Source organism: Electrophorus electricus, chromosome 8 (genome assembly GCF_041902795.1).
Source record: "Electrophorus electricus isolate QZ-2024a chromosome 8, ASM4190279v1, whole genome shotgun sequence".
NCBI classification, from domain to species: Eukaryota; Metazoa; Chordata; class Actinopteri; order Gymnotiformes; family Gymnotidae; genus Electrophorus; species Electrophorus electricus.
The window spans coordinates 30,800,847-30,817,378 of NC_137504.1; the positions used below are offsets into that span (position 1 = coordinate 30,800,847).

Consider the following 16,532-nt stretch of genomic DNA (forward strand, 5'->3'; position numbering starts at 1 on the left):
CCCCCGCCCAAAATTGCCAATTTATTTGCCATATGAATTTTTAGAGCCACTCGAGCCAGACTGACAAAACAGATAGAGCTCGAGGCTGCATTACTCGTATTGTTAACTTGGTTACCACCGTCTTGATAGGACGGTCTACACATTAGAGAGTTAATATCAGTAGGCTAGTATGCGAAAGACATTTCGCCTGTGACGGAGTTGGATGTTTCGAATGCCGCTGCTGCGCAAATTACGGTTGCTATGCGGAATGCAAGAGACGGAAAGGGACCGATACATCGATACGACTTTAATGCACCTTTTTACAATCAAAAATACTCTGCGAGTGGTCTTATGAAAATTGATGAATTTGTGCATGGGTGTTGTAGTAAGTGCAAGACTCGGGTTTCTACGTGTATTTCCAGGCAGAACCGGTTCTCTCTTTACGCCTGCGAAGATTGTGACTGCACAGAGCACGACTCGGGGCAGATATTCGGATGTTTACGGTAGTACGACCGGTAGTTTGCCTACGTAGAAAAAAGGAGTACAGGCGAAGTTTATTAGGGCGTGAGGAGACGTGGATGGTCGGAAAGTTTGGGCACTCAGGTGTACAACAATGTGGGCTGCTATTCTTTCAACGGCCCGAGCTGTTCTTTGATCGCGACGGATGTTTTTGGGGTGAGTAACTGCGCTTGAGGGAATTCGTTTTGCACTACAGAGATCAATCAAAACAAACATCAGTGAATTTCTAAGTTGTGTAGTTAGTATAACTATACATCTCGGTTTTACACCTTAAAGCAAACGTAAACTCTCCATGTCATCTGGAACTTCATTGTTAGAAAGTTGTTCCGGGAAATGGGTAGAGAAGCCAAAGGGTTCGAGGAGAAACTTAATCCTAATATCAGTCATCTCTAGCCGACCACCTCTATAATGTGCCTTCAAACATGACATTTCCATTATGGTCTGCATGGGGTGGGCCTATATGAAGTGAGGTTTCAGGATTTGGATTTAGTCATTATTTCTGCCTGTGTGGGGAGGAGGCGAGTGCGTAAGAGTGTGGTCGGGGATTGGGAAGTGAATGACGCTGAAGTCCCATCTCACTCACTTCCTTTAGGCTCCAGAGCCAAGTTCAAAGACATGGATTTGATTAGTTGACACCAAGACTCACTGCAGTCTACGGTCATATAAGTCTGCAGTCATAGTTTAAATACACTTCCATGGATACACTGTTTATTACTGTGCTTTTTTCCAAGCATCAACCGTGCCCGTGTTAAACTCACATAAGGCTAGTTAATTCGCTGGGGAGCAAAGAAAACAAGAACATCTTAAGTGGATGCGTATCTTGAGCAAAATTCAGGATTGGGTACGGGTGTGGGAATGTATCGGCTTCTACCTGACATTATCAAAATAAATATTGCTCTAAGGTTGGCAGCACCCACTCACTTAGAATCCAGAAGCGCATCACAGGAGCAAACATAGGCAAGACCTAGGCAAAACAGTTGCCATAGTGATATCATTCCGAGGTTATCCACATGCAAACAGTCTAACATGAGAGTTCAGACGGCATGTGATTCGCTTTCTCTTTTACTGTTTTGTTAGCGATCCGTGTGCACTTTGGCTTTAAATAGAGTTTTTGCTGGCATGTGTAAGACTCGAGCCACTTTTTTTGACTTATTGACACGTTTATATTGTTTAACGCATGTAACAAAAGAGTAATTGCTTAACACACTTGTCAGGAGAAAAATGAAATTCGAGAAGGGGTAAGCAGATCTAGTCGGGAAGTTTGACAACTGCTGTTGCAAAATCAAGAGTCGATCACGAGTTTAAGCTTTCTAAGGAAATGAATGATTTGTACGGGTAAAAATAAGATTACTTGTATTTTGTTTGAGAGTTATTATGACTTTGATACCGATTCATTACATATGTGACGTTTCTTTTGACTTTTTGAATACAGCAGTTCTTAAGCGGAACGAATGCCTAAACGAATGCCTGACATTTCTGTCGGAGTTTATAGCAAACGAGAGAGCGATTGGTCCTGCAGATTTGGAGAGTGCTGCACATGCTTTTGCATGAACAGGCCAGATCACCGCAGCACAATTGTAATGTAGCTCACGCTCGCGGGACGTCTTGCCAGCAGTCCCAGTGGCGCGGACATCGCTTCACTTCTCTCCAGAGGGAAACGAAGAGGCCAGCGTGATGGTGTCGGCGCCCTCCCGCGACTTGATGGGGAAGCTGTACACTCCTTTTGCAATGGGATTGCGTTCTCTCCTTCTTTCTGACGGTGTTTCAACATGCGTTGCACAAAGAGTTTCTCCTAAACCTTCAGACCGCTGCAGGGTTTACATCATCTCCCCTCTCAGACGCCCTGGAATGACTTAACCTCCTCCCTCGCTTCCCTTTTTTTTTTTTTTTTTTTTTTTTTTTTTTTTTAACTTCATCTCCCAGTGTTGTGTTCACCTGAAACATGGTGGTTGTCTTAGCAACGACAGGTACGGCCAACAAGTGCCCCCGCGCGCGCCAGTTCTTTTTGTTTTGACGTGGGCATCGTGCCAAGGATAAACGATACTTTGAGTGGCTTGTTTGTTGCTGTTTCTTAATTTTTTTTGTTTGGGGGATGGTTCATTTGCTTTGGCCCCGCTGCCTGCTGGGACAGCTTGTTGAGCTATGACTTGCTGTCCTTGTTCAAAAGACATTTGTCCTGTTGCCGGACAGACTGAGTGAACCCAACAGAGCCACAGGACCGAGAAGAGCTGTATGTTATTACATACCACTCACAAGGGTGTGTGTGTGTGTGTGTGTGTGAGAGAGAGAGGCTTAACTCCTCGTTCTTGCTCCTTAGACACACGGACACGCACCGTTTCAGACGAAAACAAGTTTCACCTCATTTTCCAGAATAACTGTTTAGTTTAGTCTTTTGATCCCTCTTTATAATAACTGTTAATTACGATGATTGGGCACATCAGTAGAGGAGCAAGCTTGGATCATTTATACGTGGTATTTCCTGTGTGTCTTTAAAATCAGATGCAGACGACTTTCATACTGTTCTTGGTGTGGGTAGCGTGAATTTACAGGTTGAGCTCTCCTCCGCCCTCTAGTGGACAAATTCGGTTTGGTAGCTTGGAAGTGGAGGAAAGGAACCGTGTCAAAATTCTTCTGTAACGTTTTCAAAGTCAGCTTTGTCATCCAGACTATACAAGTAGTGCACATCTGAACGAGATTGCGTTTCTCCAAACTCCGATGTGCAAATATACACTATACATAAAGGTAAGTCCACGAGAAAAGACAGTAAAAATACACAAGATAGCTATATTGTGCGTGTGTATACATATATATATATATATATATATATATATAATGTATGTTGCACATAGGAATAAAATACTGCACATTGTATATAGAAACCATTGACATTGTGCAATAATCACTGGAACAGTGTAACCGGTTTTGTAATTTAGCACTGGAAAATGTTGATAAGGTGCTCACAGAGAGAACATTAATGGAAGATGGGGGTGTGGGTTATAAATAGTGATCATAATAGTTCTATGTTTCTTGGTATAAAGTAAAATAAAATAAATGTGGTGTGTATTGTTAAAGGCAGTTGAGTAGCCTAATGGCCTGTGGGAAGAAGCTCTTGTTAAGTCTGGCAGTCTTGCACCACATGCAGCAGTAATGTTTACCAGAGGGCAGTCTATGGTCAGGATGGGTGGGATCCCTGACCATCTTGGAGGCTCTGCTGAGGCAGCGTGACCAGTATAGACCTTGTATGGATGAGGTTCTGATGATTTTCTCTGCTGTCCTCACCACTCTCTGGAGAGATTTCTGGTCTGAGGCGGTGCAGCTGCCATACCAGACTGGGAGGCTGCTGGTCAGAACGCTCTCTATGGCGCCTCTATAAAACATCGTGAGGATAGGAGATGAAAGGTTTGCGCTCCTCAGCCTTCGCCGGAAGTGAAGGCGCTGCTGTGCCTTTTTGATGAGGGAAAACGTGTTATAGTAACATGTGGACAAGGCTGTAAGGGGCATGGCTTTAGAGGTGCACTCTTGCCAAAGCAGGTAATAATTATAGACCAAGCACCTTTTGTACAACTTTTCTCTGAGTGAAGAAAATACTTGAACACTTTTAGCTTTCTAAAGGTTTGCTTTCACTGAGGATATCTCAAAGAGCAATTCTTGCTCTCAGTAAAAAGAGACCAAACTATCATAATCTAATGTGATGCTAAAATAGGTGATTTGCAGTAAGTAAAAACAGACCCAAATGTTTAATATTCATCTTTGACTTATTCTGATCAAAAAGCTAAAGACAGCTTCAGCAGTGACCCCTGTGTCCCACAATGCCTTGCTTATCCTGAAAAATAAGTGAAGACGTGAACTTTTATTTTGAAGTTAAACTCTAAGTGGTAAGTTGATCAATATCTCTAATATTTTGTTAATGCATGTTACTTATATTATTAATATAATTAATAAATGCTAGAATTAGTGATTTAACAAATATTCTATAAACAGACTGACACGTGGTGTCGCATGGTGCTGCGTGTCTTGCTATAGAAGGTTGAGTTAGGCAAATGAGCCCACTGATGAAGGTTAAAGATGCTAATGAGCCCTCTGACAAAGGTTAACGATGTTTCTCGAGTGAGCATACTGACCAATGAGTGTTGTGCAACAAATCAAAGCCCCCAGCAAGCGGAGAGACAGAGTCTAGGGTGGTAGAGAAAAACAAGACATGATGTTTGTCACCAACAGGATATACAATAATGTACAGTCGTTTGAGAACAATGGAAAAATTTGTCTGGAAACTTCTTTTAACCTTGTTCTTGCATCCTAAAAAGTACCATTCCTCCAGCTCTAGCCTTTAATCTTATCCATTTATCCTCACTGGCCCCACCTCTGTTCTAGAGGGTTCAGGGTAAAATGCTGGTGTTTACTAGGATCTGCTTAACCGCCAGTTTTCCAATACCATTCCCATACCATTCTTTCCATTCCAACTGGTGAATGGCTTTTTAAAAATCATGCTCTTTGCCCTTCATAGGACCTGGGTGTGTTAGTTGTAATATCTCGGCTTCAAGCCTTGATACATAATTTAGGCCTTAGGCTTTAATTAATGTTTTAGCTGTCCAGAAGTGGCACCCCTGCTAGGTGCAAGTCAAGGTGAAAGCTGTTCTGTACCTTACAACAAAGTTGTAAACCATTTAGAGGAAGAGTACAAACCAAGGTGAAAAGAGTTTGTAGTTTTCAGTATCATTATATCATTGCAGTTTAATTGCAATACAATATTTTCTCTGCATTGTGCAGCCCTTTTGTTTGTTTGTTTGCTATATGTATGTATGATATATATATATATATATGAGTAGAGCAAAAGTCACTGAAAGCAGAACAGGACTCGTGTTTATCAGCTGTGGTGGAAACCTGTAAATAAAACTCAGAACCAAGACTTTGCCTTTTGTATTTTTAATTGTAAGCTCTTTGCAAAGAGGATTCAAGTCTAACACACATACTGATGTAGAGTCTTAGACCAAGGTATTTATACACAATAAGAAACAAAAAAGTTATTCTGTAGAGCTGACAGGTATACAACTTCCCTCATACATCACAAAATGTTGTACGTGACTTCTCACAAGACACAAGATAGTGCTATAAAATAGAGCCATACATGCAATTTTCACAGAAGCAAATTGCTAATAAGTTCAGCCATAGATCAATAATATAGTTCATTTATATAAGGGTTCAGTGTAAAAAAAATTCCCCAAATTCCCATCACACTGCTTATACTGTTTCAAACTGCTTACTCTGCATACCATGGGGCAGTACTACAAATACCATGATGCACTGGTGTTTGTGCTTTGGGGGAAATGGAAGCCAGATAAAGCTGCTTCCTTTCTTGGCCTGTACTGTACTTACCCCTCACAGTCTACTTGACTCTCCATAGTGCTATAAAGAGTACTATTCTGATCCAACTGTGGTGGCTGTGAAACCAGGCAGGATTAAAATCATTCCTGTCTCCAAAGTAGCAGCGACGTGAAAGTTTTTGTTTGTGTGTGTGTGTGGGTGTGGGTGTATGACTAGGTGAAGGTCTGAGTTGTCAGCAGCGTCATGGCAGATCTACAGGCAAACACGGAGAAGGAGTGGACTCGTGCCGAGGCGCGCGTATGCTGCCTTACTGAAGATCAGTTGGACGGCGTCAGAGCCAGCGGTGAGGAACCACCCACCCAGCAACAGCCGGCCTGCACACACCACTGCTCTCATGACATGAAAAGCCAATCTAGATTTAAGTGAAATTAAGGGGATGTAGGAAGTCAGTGTGATGAGGGTGTGTGTGTGCGCGCACGTGCAGCCAGCTGGTCTACGAAACCAGTGACGTAGGAGAGGGATTTGGGAATACATCAGTATTGCCACTCGGTTGTTTTTTGTGCATTTCTGAAGTATGTGTACTGTTACTTTTAAGAAACTCTTGATTTAATCGGTGTCCTGTCTGTCTTGTAAGAGTACGTCCTGTCTGACTCTTCCACGGTCCTCAGGAGCGGGATCTTTTAAGGCCGGGCCTTGTTTAACGCAGCAGGGTGAAGTGGCAGGTGCCGGCATGCGTGCTCACACTTTCACTCGTTTTGGTGTGTGCACAGTGTTGCCATGGCTATATTTACATCGCATCAGTTTACATCGCATCAGTGTGTGTGTGTGTTTGGGGGGGGGGGTGCTGTCTACACGCACATGTACACGTGTGGACAAAGGCGTATCAGCATAAAGGTGAGTGAACAACAGGTATGTATCAGTGTATGCAGGAGCTGCATTTTAGAATTGCACATCACAGCTTGTGGTGGCTACATATTAAGTTTGGTTTGTTTTGTCTTTTTTTGGGGGGTGGTCACATATTAAAGTGAGAAGGACACATGGGCATCAAGCCTTAATAACAATTGGGTGACTACAATGGTAGGGAAATCCCTACAAAAGCAATGGATGAATGCTGCATGCTGATGGAGGAGCTGCAGCTGCAAGGCCCCTACCACAGGAAGTGTGGGCGAAGCTGTACAGAAGTCACTCTTGCCGTGTGAGCAGCGGGATTTTTCTCTGTGTGTGTGTGCGTGCATGTGTGCTAAAACGCCAATATCACAGATTTGCTCTTTGGTGGAAGATATCCTAACATTAATGTATAGTTAAAGCAAATAGCTGTGGCTTTAGCCTCTGTGCAGTATGTGCAGTTGCAACAGGAAATATGATGCCTCTGGACTCTGTGGTGGAAATTCAATGAAACGGGGAGTCAGATGTGGATAATAAGTAAAAAAGGTTTTAATAGAAAAGAAAGATTCCACAGAGTGTGGGGCTCACAACCAAGAGAAGCCCCGAGTCATACAGAGCATTGCTTGATATACAATTCTAACTGTATGCCTTGACCAATCACAGACTTCCTGCCTCTTGTTGCTATGGCTCATATACCATTCAGCTTTAAGCGTTGCTTATCTCTTTCAGGCCGGCTGGTAAGAATCTTGCTTGACTGTCATCCCTTAATTGCAGGCAATAAAGCAATGGCAGGCAATAAAGCAATTGCAGGCAATAAAACGAGAGACATCTTCCTGCTTATCTAATCTACGGTCTCACTCCCTTAAAGTTCTTTGCTTACATAAACATTTTTCCTAGGGAACAGGATAGTGCTGAATGTATGTGAATCACTGAAGCACATAGTATTTCCTTTACAACTCTTTTACAGCTGTGTGCACACCTGCTTTGACAAAAGCCACTAAAAACATGAAGAACCAAGTTTTTATCTTTTTTTCAGGAGTGAAATACTTAAATGGGAGCAGAAGAGGACAGAGGCCCACTGTAAAGCTCACTACCACAATTACAATCTATGTGACAAGAATATATACAAATTGATTGAATTTGATTGGATGATTTAAAATACATGTAACCATATTTTGGAGCCATTATACACATTAAAAAGAGAAGGGGAAGAGAAGTGGTATAGGAAGGTGTACAAAGACGAGTCAATTAAAAGATTGGATACCATTTCCCCTCAGGGGAGGTTAGCGGTTCCAGTAGAGCCAGCAGTTCCTGGCCCAGTGGCCACGCCCGCCGCAGGTGTAACACTTGTCAGGGCCGACCTCGTCACCTCCGCCCGGTCTCCGGCATCTCTCCCACTCATGGCCGTAGTTGCCACAGTTCTCGCACTGGATCTTCTGGTTGCAGTACTTGAGGGCAACTCTGCTAAACGGGTCGCCATAGCTCGTGAAAAGGCAGACGCTAAGGTCCACGTACTTGCCCCATGCGTTTTGCAGCACGTCACAGAGGACGCGTTCATCATTTATGTCAGGTGCTTCGTTACTCTTGCCGTAGGCCTTGATGGACCCGCCGTTTCTCTGGGTCCGGGACTGGTGCACACGGTACTGTTTCATGGCTGATCCGAGAGCTGTTGACATACACTTGTGGAACCTCTGCAGCAGGGCTTCCATGTTTGCATGGTTTAAGGAATCAGTCAGACACAGGTCATGCTCTCTCAAATCCTTTACTGTCTGCAAAGACTTTTGGGGAAATTTTGTCTGGACTAGTTGGAAGATGCGATAAAGATCTACCCCTAAGGAATAGAATATCTTCAAGAACTTGTGATTGGAATGGTATTCTTTCAGGTCAGGGAGTGTAGCAAGATGTATATCCTCATCTGAAGGGAAGTTTGAATCAAACAAGATTTGGGACAACTTAACCACTTTTAGGGAAATTGTCTTATTTTCCTTCATTTGTTCACTGAGTTCTTGCTGCAGCGACCTCATTTGATCATCTTTAGATCTCATTTCCACCGCAAGTTGTTGTTCGCTGGCTTGAGACAATTTTAGTGTGGATTGCAGCTGCCAGGTTTGCTCTTCCTGGTCCTGGAGCTGTTGCCTCAGCAAGGTAATCTCCTGCTCCTGACCCTTCACCCTCCTCTGGAAGCTTTGCAGCTGCTTGGTTTGCACTTCCTGGTCCTGGAGCTGTTGCCTCAGCAAGGTAATCTCTTGCTCCTGATCCTTCACACTTTTCTGGAGCTGTTGCAGCTGCTTTGCTGCTCTGTCCCTCTGCTTAACCATAGGGTCGTATTGCCATGCCATGACGGCAATGGCCATCTTGCCTTTGCTCACACTCCACCTCTTGCAGTGTGCCCACCACTCGCTGCAATCGGCCGCACTCCCCTGGGTGGGGAACGTCCCCTTCTGCGCTTTGGCCAACCGCTTGGTGGCTGCTTTGTAGCCCTGCCTCCTGAGCTCCAGACTTAGGACCTTGTCCCACGGCAAGTGAGTGGGCACATAGAGTTCAGCCTGACCAGACATGCTGCTGCCTTGGCAAAGAGTTAAATATGAAATCACATTATTACATTTTCAATGCCAAACTTGGTTCATTTGAATAAGAAAATTATAGAAACTGACAAACAAAAAAGACTATAAAATGACCCTCAGTAAAATCAGCTGCTGTGTCTGCCATTTCTGTGATGATTTCCAGCACAACACTTGGTACGCATTGTTCAAAAAGAGAGTGATAAACAGCTATACCTCACATTTGAAAGTGCTCAGAGCAGTTTCCACAGTGATGATGAAACTGCAGTAAATCTTTATTTTGTATCTTTGGCGGCAGACTTCCTTCCGGGTATTGTTTTCTTTGTGCATCAGTTAAAGACAGGAGACTACACTAGATTCAGAATTCAGCTGTTTGTTTTTTTTTTTATAGGATCACTGAATGAATCCAGGATTTGGTCACAAACTCGTCTACGCTCTTAGCTCAGCTAGATTGGTTTTTCTTGCACAGGGCACTGTTCACTTGGAGTCAAAGACGCTGAACAATATGCCCAATTTTTTTTTTTTCAAGCGTACATGAATGAATAAATATATATATGGCAAATCATGAGTAAATGGAAAATATGTAAATGATACAGTGCATGATGTTCAAAGATGACAGGATTGTTCAGCATCTAAGCAAGGACAGCCACCTGTAGCTAGTTCAACCATATTTCGCATAGCCTTTCACCTACATAAAAATTGGCTTGAAGCGCATACAGAGCAGAGGTCCTCTGCTGCGTATAACAGTTTAGTCTATTCACAAGAAAATAATCCTCCATGTAGGAGAGTTGCGCAGATCACACAAGCTCATTCTGTCTTTTTTTTTTTTTTTTTTCAGCTCTAGATTCAGAATGGCAGAGTCAGAAAGTCCTGACATTTACCTGCTTTATTGAAAATGGCCCACGTTGCTTGTTTACTTCCTGGTAATGATGTCCCCTGGTTGAGAGGCGCGCTGGCGGGGAGAGTCGTGGAACAAACACACTTAACTGAAGCTGTTCTTTACACTCTCAGTTTAGAGGACAGAAACACACAAAGCTCCTCCTCATATGCAAATACCTTGTCGCTGATAGGACAGGAAGACAAAGCAGAACTTTGATCAACTACAAGGACAGGAGGATATAAGGGCACAGATTTACACGCAGTTGTGAAAACGGAAGGGGAGGGGGGGAGATTCCTGGTTCTTAGTCTCCTATTTTACTCCAGTTCTTAATCAGCGTCATGGAAGCACGCACAGCGAATCTTGGGTGAGCAAAGCTTCCTTGATTTGTTGCTCAGGATTACTACTTCGAGTCTCCGACACACATATCCCACGCGTTTGAAGCTCACACACTGGCGGTGACCACCCTTTTCTGCGTGTGTCTGCTATGAGCTGAGCTGAGCTGAGCTGGGTCTGATGGAGGGCAGGCTCTGTCTCACTTTGAACAGTTTTCATTCTTTTAATGCTCACACTCTAGTAATCCTAAACTCCATTCTTTATTTAACGATGTTTAAATGTACTAAATTTCATAAGCAAGTGTGTTCATACTATAAATTCATTTGTACATAAACTTAAAGCTCCCACATATAACATCTGGTCCTCTAGCACTCTGTGTCTGTGTCCCCAGACAGGAAGAGAGCCATCTACTTTCACCCTCCTTTGCGTATTCTGTATTGACCAAACGGTGCCGTATACTGTTGCGAGAATCTCTTTTAAATTAACTGGAAGACGGTTAATTGTTACTAAAGTACATAAACAACATAGCTAGGGTAAGGCAGAGAGGCACGTCTGTAAGGGAGAGGCATCTGCCCCCCCTTTCTCAGCCCACCTTTATACTGGTCTCCTCTCACACTCTGGCTTTAGCATAAAAGAAGCTGACTTCTTCCTTTGTAGCTCTCTTTATTTAGCAACAGCGCAAGTGTTGTCTCTGCTTTATCTGCTAGCAGCTGCATAGCAGGAGACCAGTAAAGGCCGAGAGGGAGAAGTTTGCCTTCACCCTACTTGCTGTGTTCAGTTAGTTTTCTATATTAGACAGTATCCCATTAGGTTGAACTGTATTATAAAATAGTAACACTGAATGTAGCCAGCTGCCAGTTATTTACTGGCAGGGTGAGGTGTGTATATATAAAAAATGGTTGCAGTTAAGGACCTGGCTCAGGGGCCCAACAGTGGTAACTTGGCACTGGTGGGGTTTGAACTGGCAAATTCTGATTAGTAGTCAACTGCCTTAACCACTGAACTACCACTACCAATGTTACTATGACTACTATTACCACACCTATAACTGTAACATGAATGGTTTCATACTTACTGCACATTTTAGGAGAAACATGTTTATGGAGGGGGTGTAGCAAAAGCCTCGTGAGTGGATTAGTGAGTCCACGTTCACAAGCCCTATTGGGGGTCAAGCAGAGGTTAACGGGAACGTTGCAACACTCTAGTCAAATCACAGCACCACACGGATCCTTCTAAAGCTGGATGAGGTGGTCTGATTTGGCAGGGTTGACTTTACAAGAGATATGCATGTTTTGTGCTAAGATGTTTCTGGACTGGAGGATTTATAGTTGTACACACACACGTGCGCGCACAGATCACAGTCACTGAGGAGCACTTCTTGTGGTGCTTAGGTTCATAAAACCTGATGAAGAGAAACTGCTCTTCTCCACACACACACACACACACACGTAGCATGTGGGCAGTTAGATAGGATGTGAGAAAAGATGATGACACCATCATGGAAATGGAGAAGAGAAAATGTTGAGAGAGCTGCTGCTGCTCCACAGGGTTGATAAGGTGTGTGTGTGTGTGTGGATGTGTGTGGGTGTGTGTGTGTGTGGGTGTGTGGGTGTGTGGGTGTGTGTGTTTCTCTCCCAGAAAAGCGGGAGTTTTTCCTGGTGCATCACCTGGCTGAGCTAAAAGAGGGAAGCATCTCTCCACTGCTCCACAACACCCCCATCACCTGCAGAGTTGAGAACACTGAGAGATACACTACTCGCTCCAAGGTATGTATGGGGGGAGGTGCTAAACTGTATAATATAAGCATGTATGTATATGGTTGGGGAAGGCTGTGATACGAAAAACATTTTAAATGTAAGAGTTTAAAATTCTTTGGAGGATAATGTGGAAGACTAAAGGTTTGGGTGTTGCCTGTGTGTTTGTGCGCAGGTACGTATATGTACCCTCTACACAGTGCGCCTGACGCACGGGGACTTCACGTGGACAGTGAAGAGGAAGTATAAGCATTTTCAGGAGCTGCACAGAGACCTGTACAAACACAAGATGATGCTGCAGTTCCTCCCCCTTGGGAGGTGAGCACACGCACTGAACCATGGGAATCATGCTGGCCGGTTCAGAGAGGAACAGGAATTTTTGTGAAGAGAGACAACGTACTATGTATATAATGGCAAAGACTTAACTCTGTGTGTGTGTGTGTGTGTGTGTGTGTGTGTGTGTGTGTGTGTTTCAGATTTGCCTTGCAGAGACAGCAGTTGGAGAGCATGAGTGAGGAAATGCCCACTCTGCACGGCACAGATAGGATAAGAAGGACAGCCAGCAAACCGGTACACACACACACACATCACAAAGTTTGGCTCGCCTCAGATAGGGAGCCCCGAGTATACAAAAGCATGGCTAGTTATACTACTCCTGTTCGGTTTTTTTAACCGATCATGTTTTCTCAAGCAGCTCTTCTTCCCTTTGTTGCTGTGGCTATAAGCCAATCAGCTCTCGGCTTGGTTTGTTCCCCAAACCATCCCAAACTGGTTCCAACCAGTGTGGGTGGTATGTCAAGTTGACCTTGATGTTAACAGTTCCTGATACATGTTCTACTTAATCAGCAACAGGCAGATACAAATGTGCAGACAGGATTATTCATTTGGCAACAGAAGGGTCAGTGTGATTATATATGAATCACATAATACATAGTTTCGTAACATTTTCCATCACAATTAACTACTACAGAAATATTTTCTCTCAAACACATTTGAAGGTGTGTGTGTGTGTGTGTGTGTGTGTGTGTGTGTGTGTGTGTGTGTGTGTGTGTGTGTGTGTGTGTGTGTGTGTGTGTGTGTGTGTGTGTGTGAGAATCATTACAGAAATACCTGGAGGATTTCCTAAACAGCCTGCTGGAGAACACCTTCTCCAAGAACTACAGTGGCACGGTTAGACTCACACACACACACACACACACGCACCACACACAGCGTAGTGTTGGTATGACATTTTTGTCTTCTTATGCTCTTAGCTGGAGTTCCTTTCTGTCAGTCCTCTGTCCTTCATCAAAGATCTTGGACCCAAAGGCATGTGAGTAAAACCATGCGAGTGTGCTGATTTGAACCAGTGTGTATTCAGCGGTGTGAGTCTGCAGAGTCTCCTGTCCACCTCCACGTCCCTGTTCAGCGGTGCGAGTCCGCAGAGTCTGGGTTCCGGTGCTAGTCACTGCACTCAGTACAGACTGCTATTGGCATTGGTGTATAGATAAGGTTATCAAGCCTTGTTATGCACATGAGACTACAGAGGAATAAAACCTCTTCCTGAACCTGAACGGTGCAGCCCTGGTGCTGCCACCCAGGCAGGCGACGAAACTGGACACGCCGTGTGCAGCGAGCTTCTTTCCTGCAGCAGGCACAAAGGCAGTAATGCAGTCTGCCTCTTCCATGACCCTGGGCGGAGCTTTTCTATCATGTACAGTTAGCTGGCTGTACCCTCCCTGCCCTCCAATCACCCCTGCTGCCCTGGGACACGCCCACTCCCCTTTCCACAAAATGCGGAACAACCCCCCCTCCCCCCACCAGCACCCAGATTAGCTAAGGCGAGACATGGGACATGTCCCAGCATGCCCCAGACCACCCCTTCGCCCCTCACCCAGTGTGCTCCGTGTCCTAGCGAGGGCTACGTGCTGAAGCGCTCCGGTGGCCACCGCATCCAGGGCCTCAACTGCTTCGGCCACCACCAGTTCTGCTTCCGCTGGTCGCACCGCTGGCTGGTGGTCAAGGACTCGTTCCTGCTCTACATGTCCAGGTGAGACACACACACACACACACACACTCTTGCTTATTATTAAGAGAAAGAGCGAGAGAGCATCAACATTTCACTTCTGTTTATTTGTCAACTAAATGAATATTTCATGCTTTAAATCAGTATGGGATAGCAATAACGTGAATGTATTTCTCTGTGGAGATGTTCTGCATGTCCTTGGTTATATTACTGTATGAGCAACTGACTGTGTAAGTCATAAAATATCTCTTATACATTCTTATACGACAATAAAACGCTGAGTTTCACATGTATAGTGGGTGCATTATAAATGTGATTAATCTTACTGCGTACATCAGAATACAGTCATTCAAAGAGACAGCTCAATTTCACGCAGGTGTGTGATTTGTCAAGGGCGGCCCAGGCCGGAGAAGTGCCGCTAGGTTGCGTGTCCTTTACGCGTGTGGTGCATGCTCGTTGGCTGCTCTCCTGACCCCAGGCCTTTTGTGAACAGAGACCCTGGCATGGTCTCCTTCGTGCTGCTGTTCGACCCGGAGCTGAAGGTCCTGGTGGGCCGCTGCTACACGGACACCAAGCACGGCGTCTGCATCGAGAACTTCAGCAGGTAATGCGTTGGGGGGAGAAATCTGGACAGATTAATATCATGATTGCAGCAATTGCTGTGCTATGAAGGAGGCAAGGGTAAAGCAAGCAGGTCTCTGTTTTACACACACACACACACACACACACACACAAGCATCTGAGAGGTGCTCCCCCCTTTCTGTTCCACGCTTTTTACTGTTCACCCTAAGCAGTGAGAAAAAGATCAAGTCCCTACTAGACATTTTGTCCCACTGTACTTATTCCTCCCAGAAACTAGGTGGAGGGTGTGGTGGAAATTTGAATAAACAGCAAGTCAGACGTGATTAAAAGAGTAATTTAATAAAGAAAATAGGACATACAAAACACAGCTGTGTGAGACACAGGTGTAGACTGACTCTGCTGCTTATATCTAAACTTCAACACCCCCCCCCCAGGGAGGGGTGCTCTGTGATCTTGTTTTACGCATTTCCTGCTCCTTGTCGCGATGAACATTCCTGCATATGCCAGAACACTTCAAAGGACAGACACCATTTGCAAGACAGGAAAAGCCTAATCCCTCTTTGACACCTGCAGATCACAACACATGCAGGTCATAAAGCAACATTCCAACAGTCGTTTGTTCACACAATATACAGAGACAGAGTATGCAGACTAAACTATTCATATAGGATTATATGATGGAAAGGATTAACATGATTATATATGAATCATTACATATGAATCACATGATAATACATGATCGAATAATATTTTCCATCACAAGGGTCAGATAGTGGGCAAGGTTGGGATCAGAGACCATCTGTAGCATCCTGACTTACTTGCATGCTTGCACAAACAGTTCAAGCGGTTGATTAAATATAAATTGTCCATAACGCCTGTCAGCCCCAATCCTGCTCCTAAACGGAGTTCGTAATCGATATCATCCTGTTCTCACCCAGTGTTTAATGTCTTGTCTCCACACAGTATCGCCTTGTGTTTGTCACGGAGTTTATCAGTCTGTATAATGCCCAGTACTGCTTTTATTTTCTCTCTCTCTCTCTGTGTGTGTGTGTGTGTGTGTGTGTGTGTGTGTGTGTGTGTGTGTGTGTGTGTGTGCGTGCGTGCGTGCGTGGATGCACACAGGAAACTGATTATTAAGTGCAGCAGCTACAGGCAGGCTCAGTGGTGGAGTCACGAGATCCGGCAGCTGTCTGAACACTGCGACTTTCTCCAGGCCCACCGTTTCAAAGGCTTCGCCCCACCTCGCCCCCACACCCCTACCAAGTGGTGCGTCCTGCCCCCATACCCCTGGGAGTGGGATATATGCAGTTAGGAGAAGATTTACACAGTGCCATGTCATTGTCTTTAAGAAGAGTGCAAAGCTTGGTCACACAGTACAAGCTACATAAGAACTGCCACACACTTTTGTCGGTCAGTTGTATGACTGACTGCTTGATTGATCGGCAGGTATGTGAACGGGAGTGGGTATTTCTCAGACCTGGCCGATGCACTGGAGAAAGCAACAGAGGAGATCTTCATCACTGACTGGTGGTCAGTACACACACACACACACACACGCTTTGCAACTAAAATTGTCATTGGCCTGCAAGTCCTGAAGCTCTCAGGAGCTGGTGATTTATACAGGCTTTGTTCATCTGGTTTTCTTCCGAGAGGCTGGAGTTTTCTTGCTGTACCAGGCTCTCCCAGGTCCAGCCTGGTGATTTCGGCATGCC

At 44.6% G+C, this 16,532-nt stretch overlaps 2 protein-coding genes across 4 annotated transcripts in view; one reads left to right on the forward strand and one right to left on the reverse strand.

Moving 5' to 3' along the window:
- Positions 1-33: 33 nt before the first annotated feature.
- Positions 34-16,532, forward strand: part of pld2 (phospholipase D2) — a 30,023-nt gene continuing 13,524 nt past the window's right edge. For both annotated transcript variants that reach the window (XM_035527241.2, XM_035527242.2), the window contains exons 1-11: positions 34-654; positions 6,037-6,163; positions 12,118-12,245; positions 12,409-12,551; positions 12,710-12,803; positions 13,338-13,403; positions 13,487-13,545; positions 14,128-14,262; positions 14,732-14,842; positions 15,943-16,086; positions 16,267-16,350. In XM_035527241.2, coding sequence (XP_035383134.1) covers positions 6,064-6,163; positions 12,118-12,245; positions 12,409-12,551; positions 12,710-12,803; positions 13,338-13,403; positions 13,487-13,545; positions 14,128-14,262; positions 14,732-14,842; positions 15,943-16,086; positions 16,267-16,350 — 1,064 coding nt within the window. In that variant the 5' untranslated portion in view covers positions 34-654; positions 6,037-6,063. The remainder of the gene's footprint in view (positions 655-6,036; positions 6,164-12,117; positions 12,246-12,408; positions 12,552-12,709; positions 12,804-13,337; positions 13,404-13,486; positions 13,546-14,127; positions 14,263-14,731; positions 14,843-15,942; positions 16,087-16,266; positions 16,351-16,532) is intronic.
- LOC113586817 (uncharacterized) lies at positions 7,233-10,349 on the reverse strand. Of its 2 annotated transcripts, none has more exons than XM_027025189.3 (2): positions 10,148-10,349; positions 7,233-9,267 (listed from the first exon to the last, which is right to left on the reverse strand). In XM_027025189.3, exon 2 carries the CDS (start codon positions 9,261-9,263, stop codon positions 7,989-7,991), a length of 1,275 nt encoding a protein of 424 aa, XP_026880990.1. In that variant the 5' UTR covers positions 9,264-9,267; positions 10,148-10,349; the 3' UTR covers positions 7,233-7,988. The 2 variants fall into 2 exon arrangements, with proteins under 2 accessions (XP_026880990.1, XP_081575787.1); XM_081719661.1 differs by having other exon boundaries at positions 7,233-9,271; positions 10,148-10,335.

Bases quoted from the DNA above. Each gene is read 5' to 3' on its own strand.
- LOC113586817 (XM_027025189.3), bottom strand. From the start codon at position 9,263: ATGTCTGGTCAGGCTGAACTCTATGTGCCCACTCACTTGCCGTGGGAC.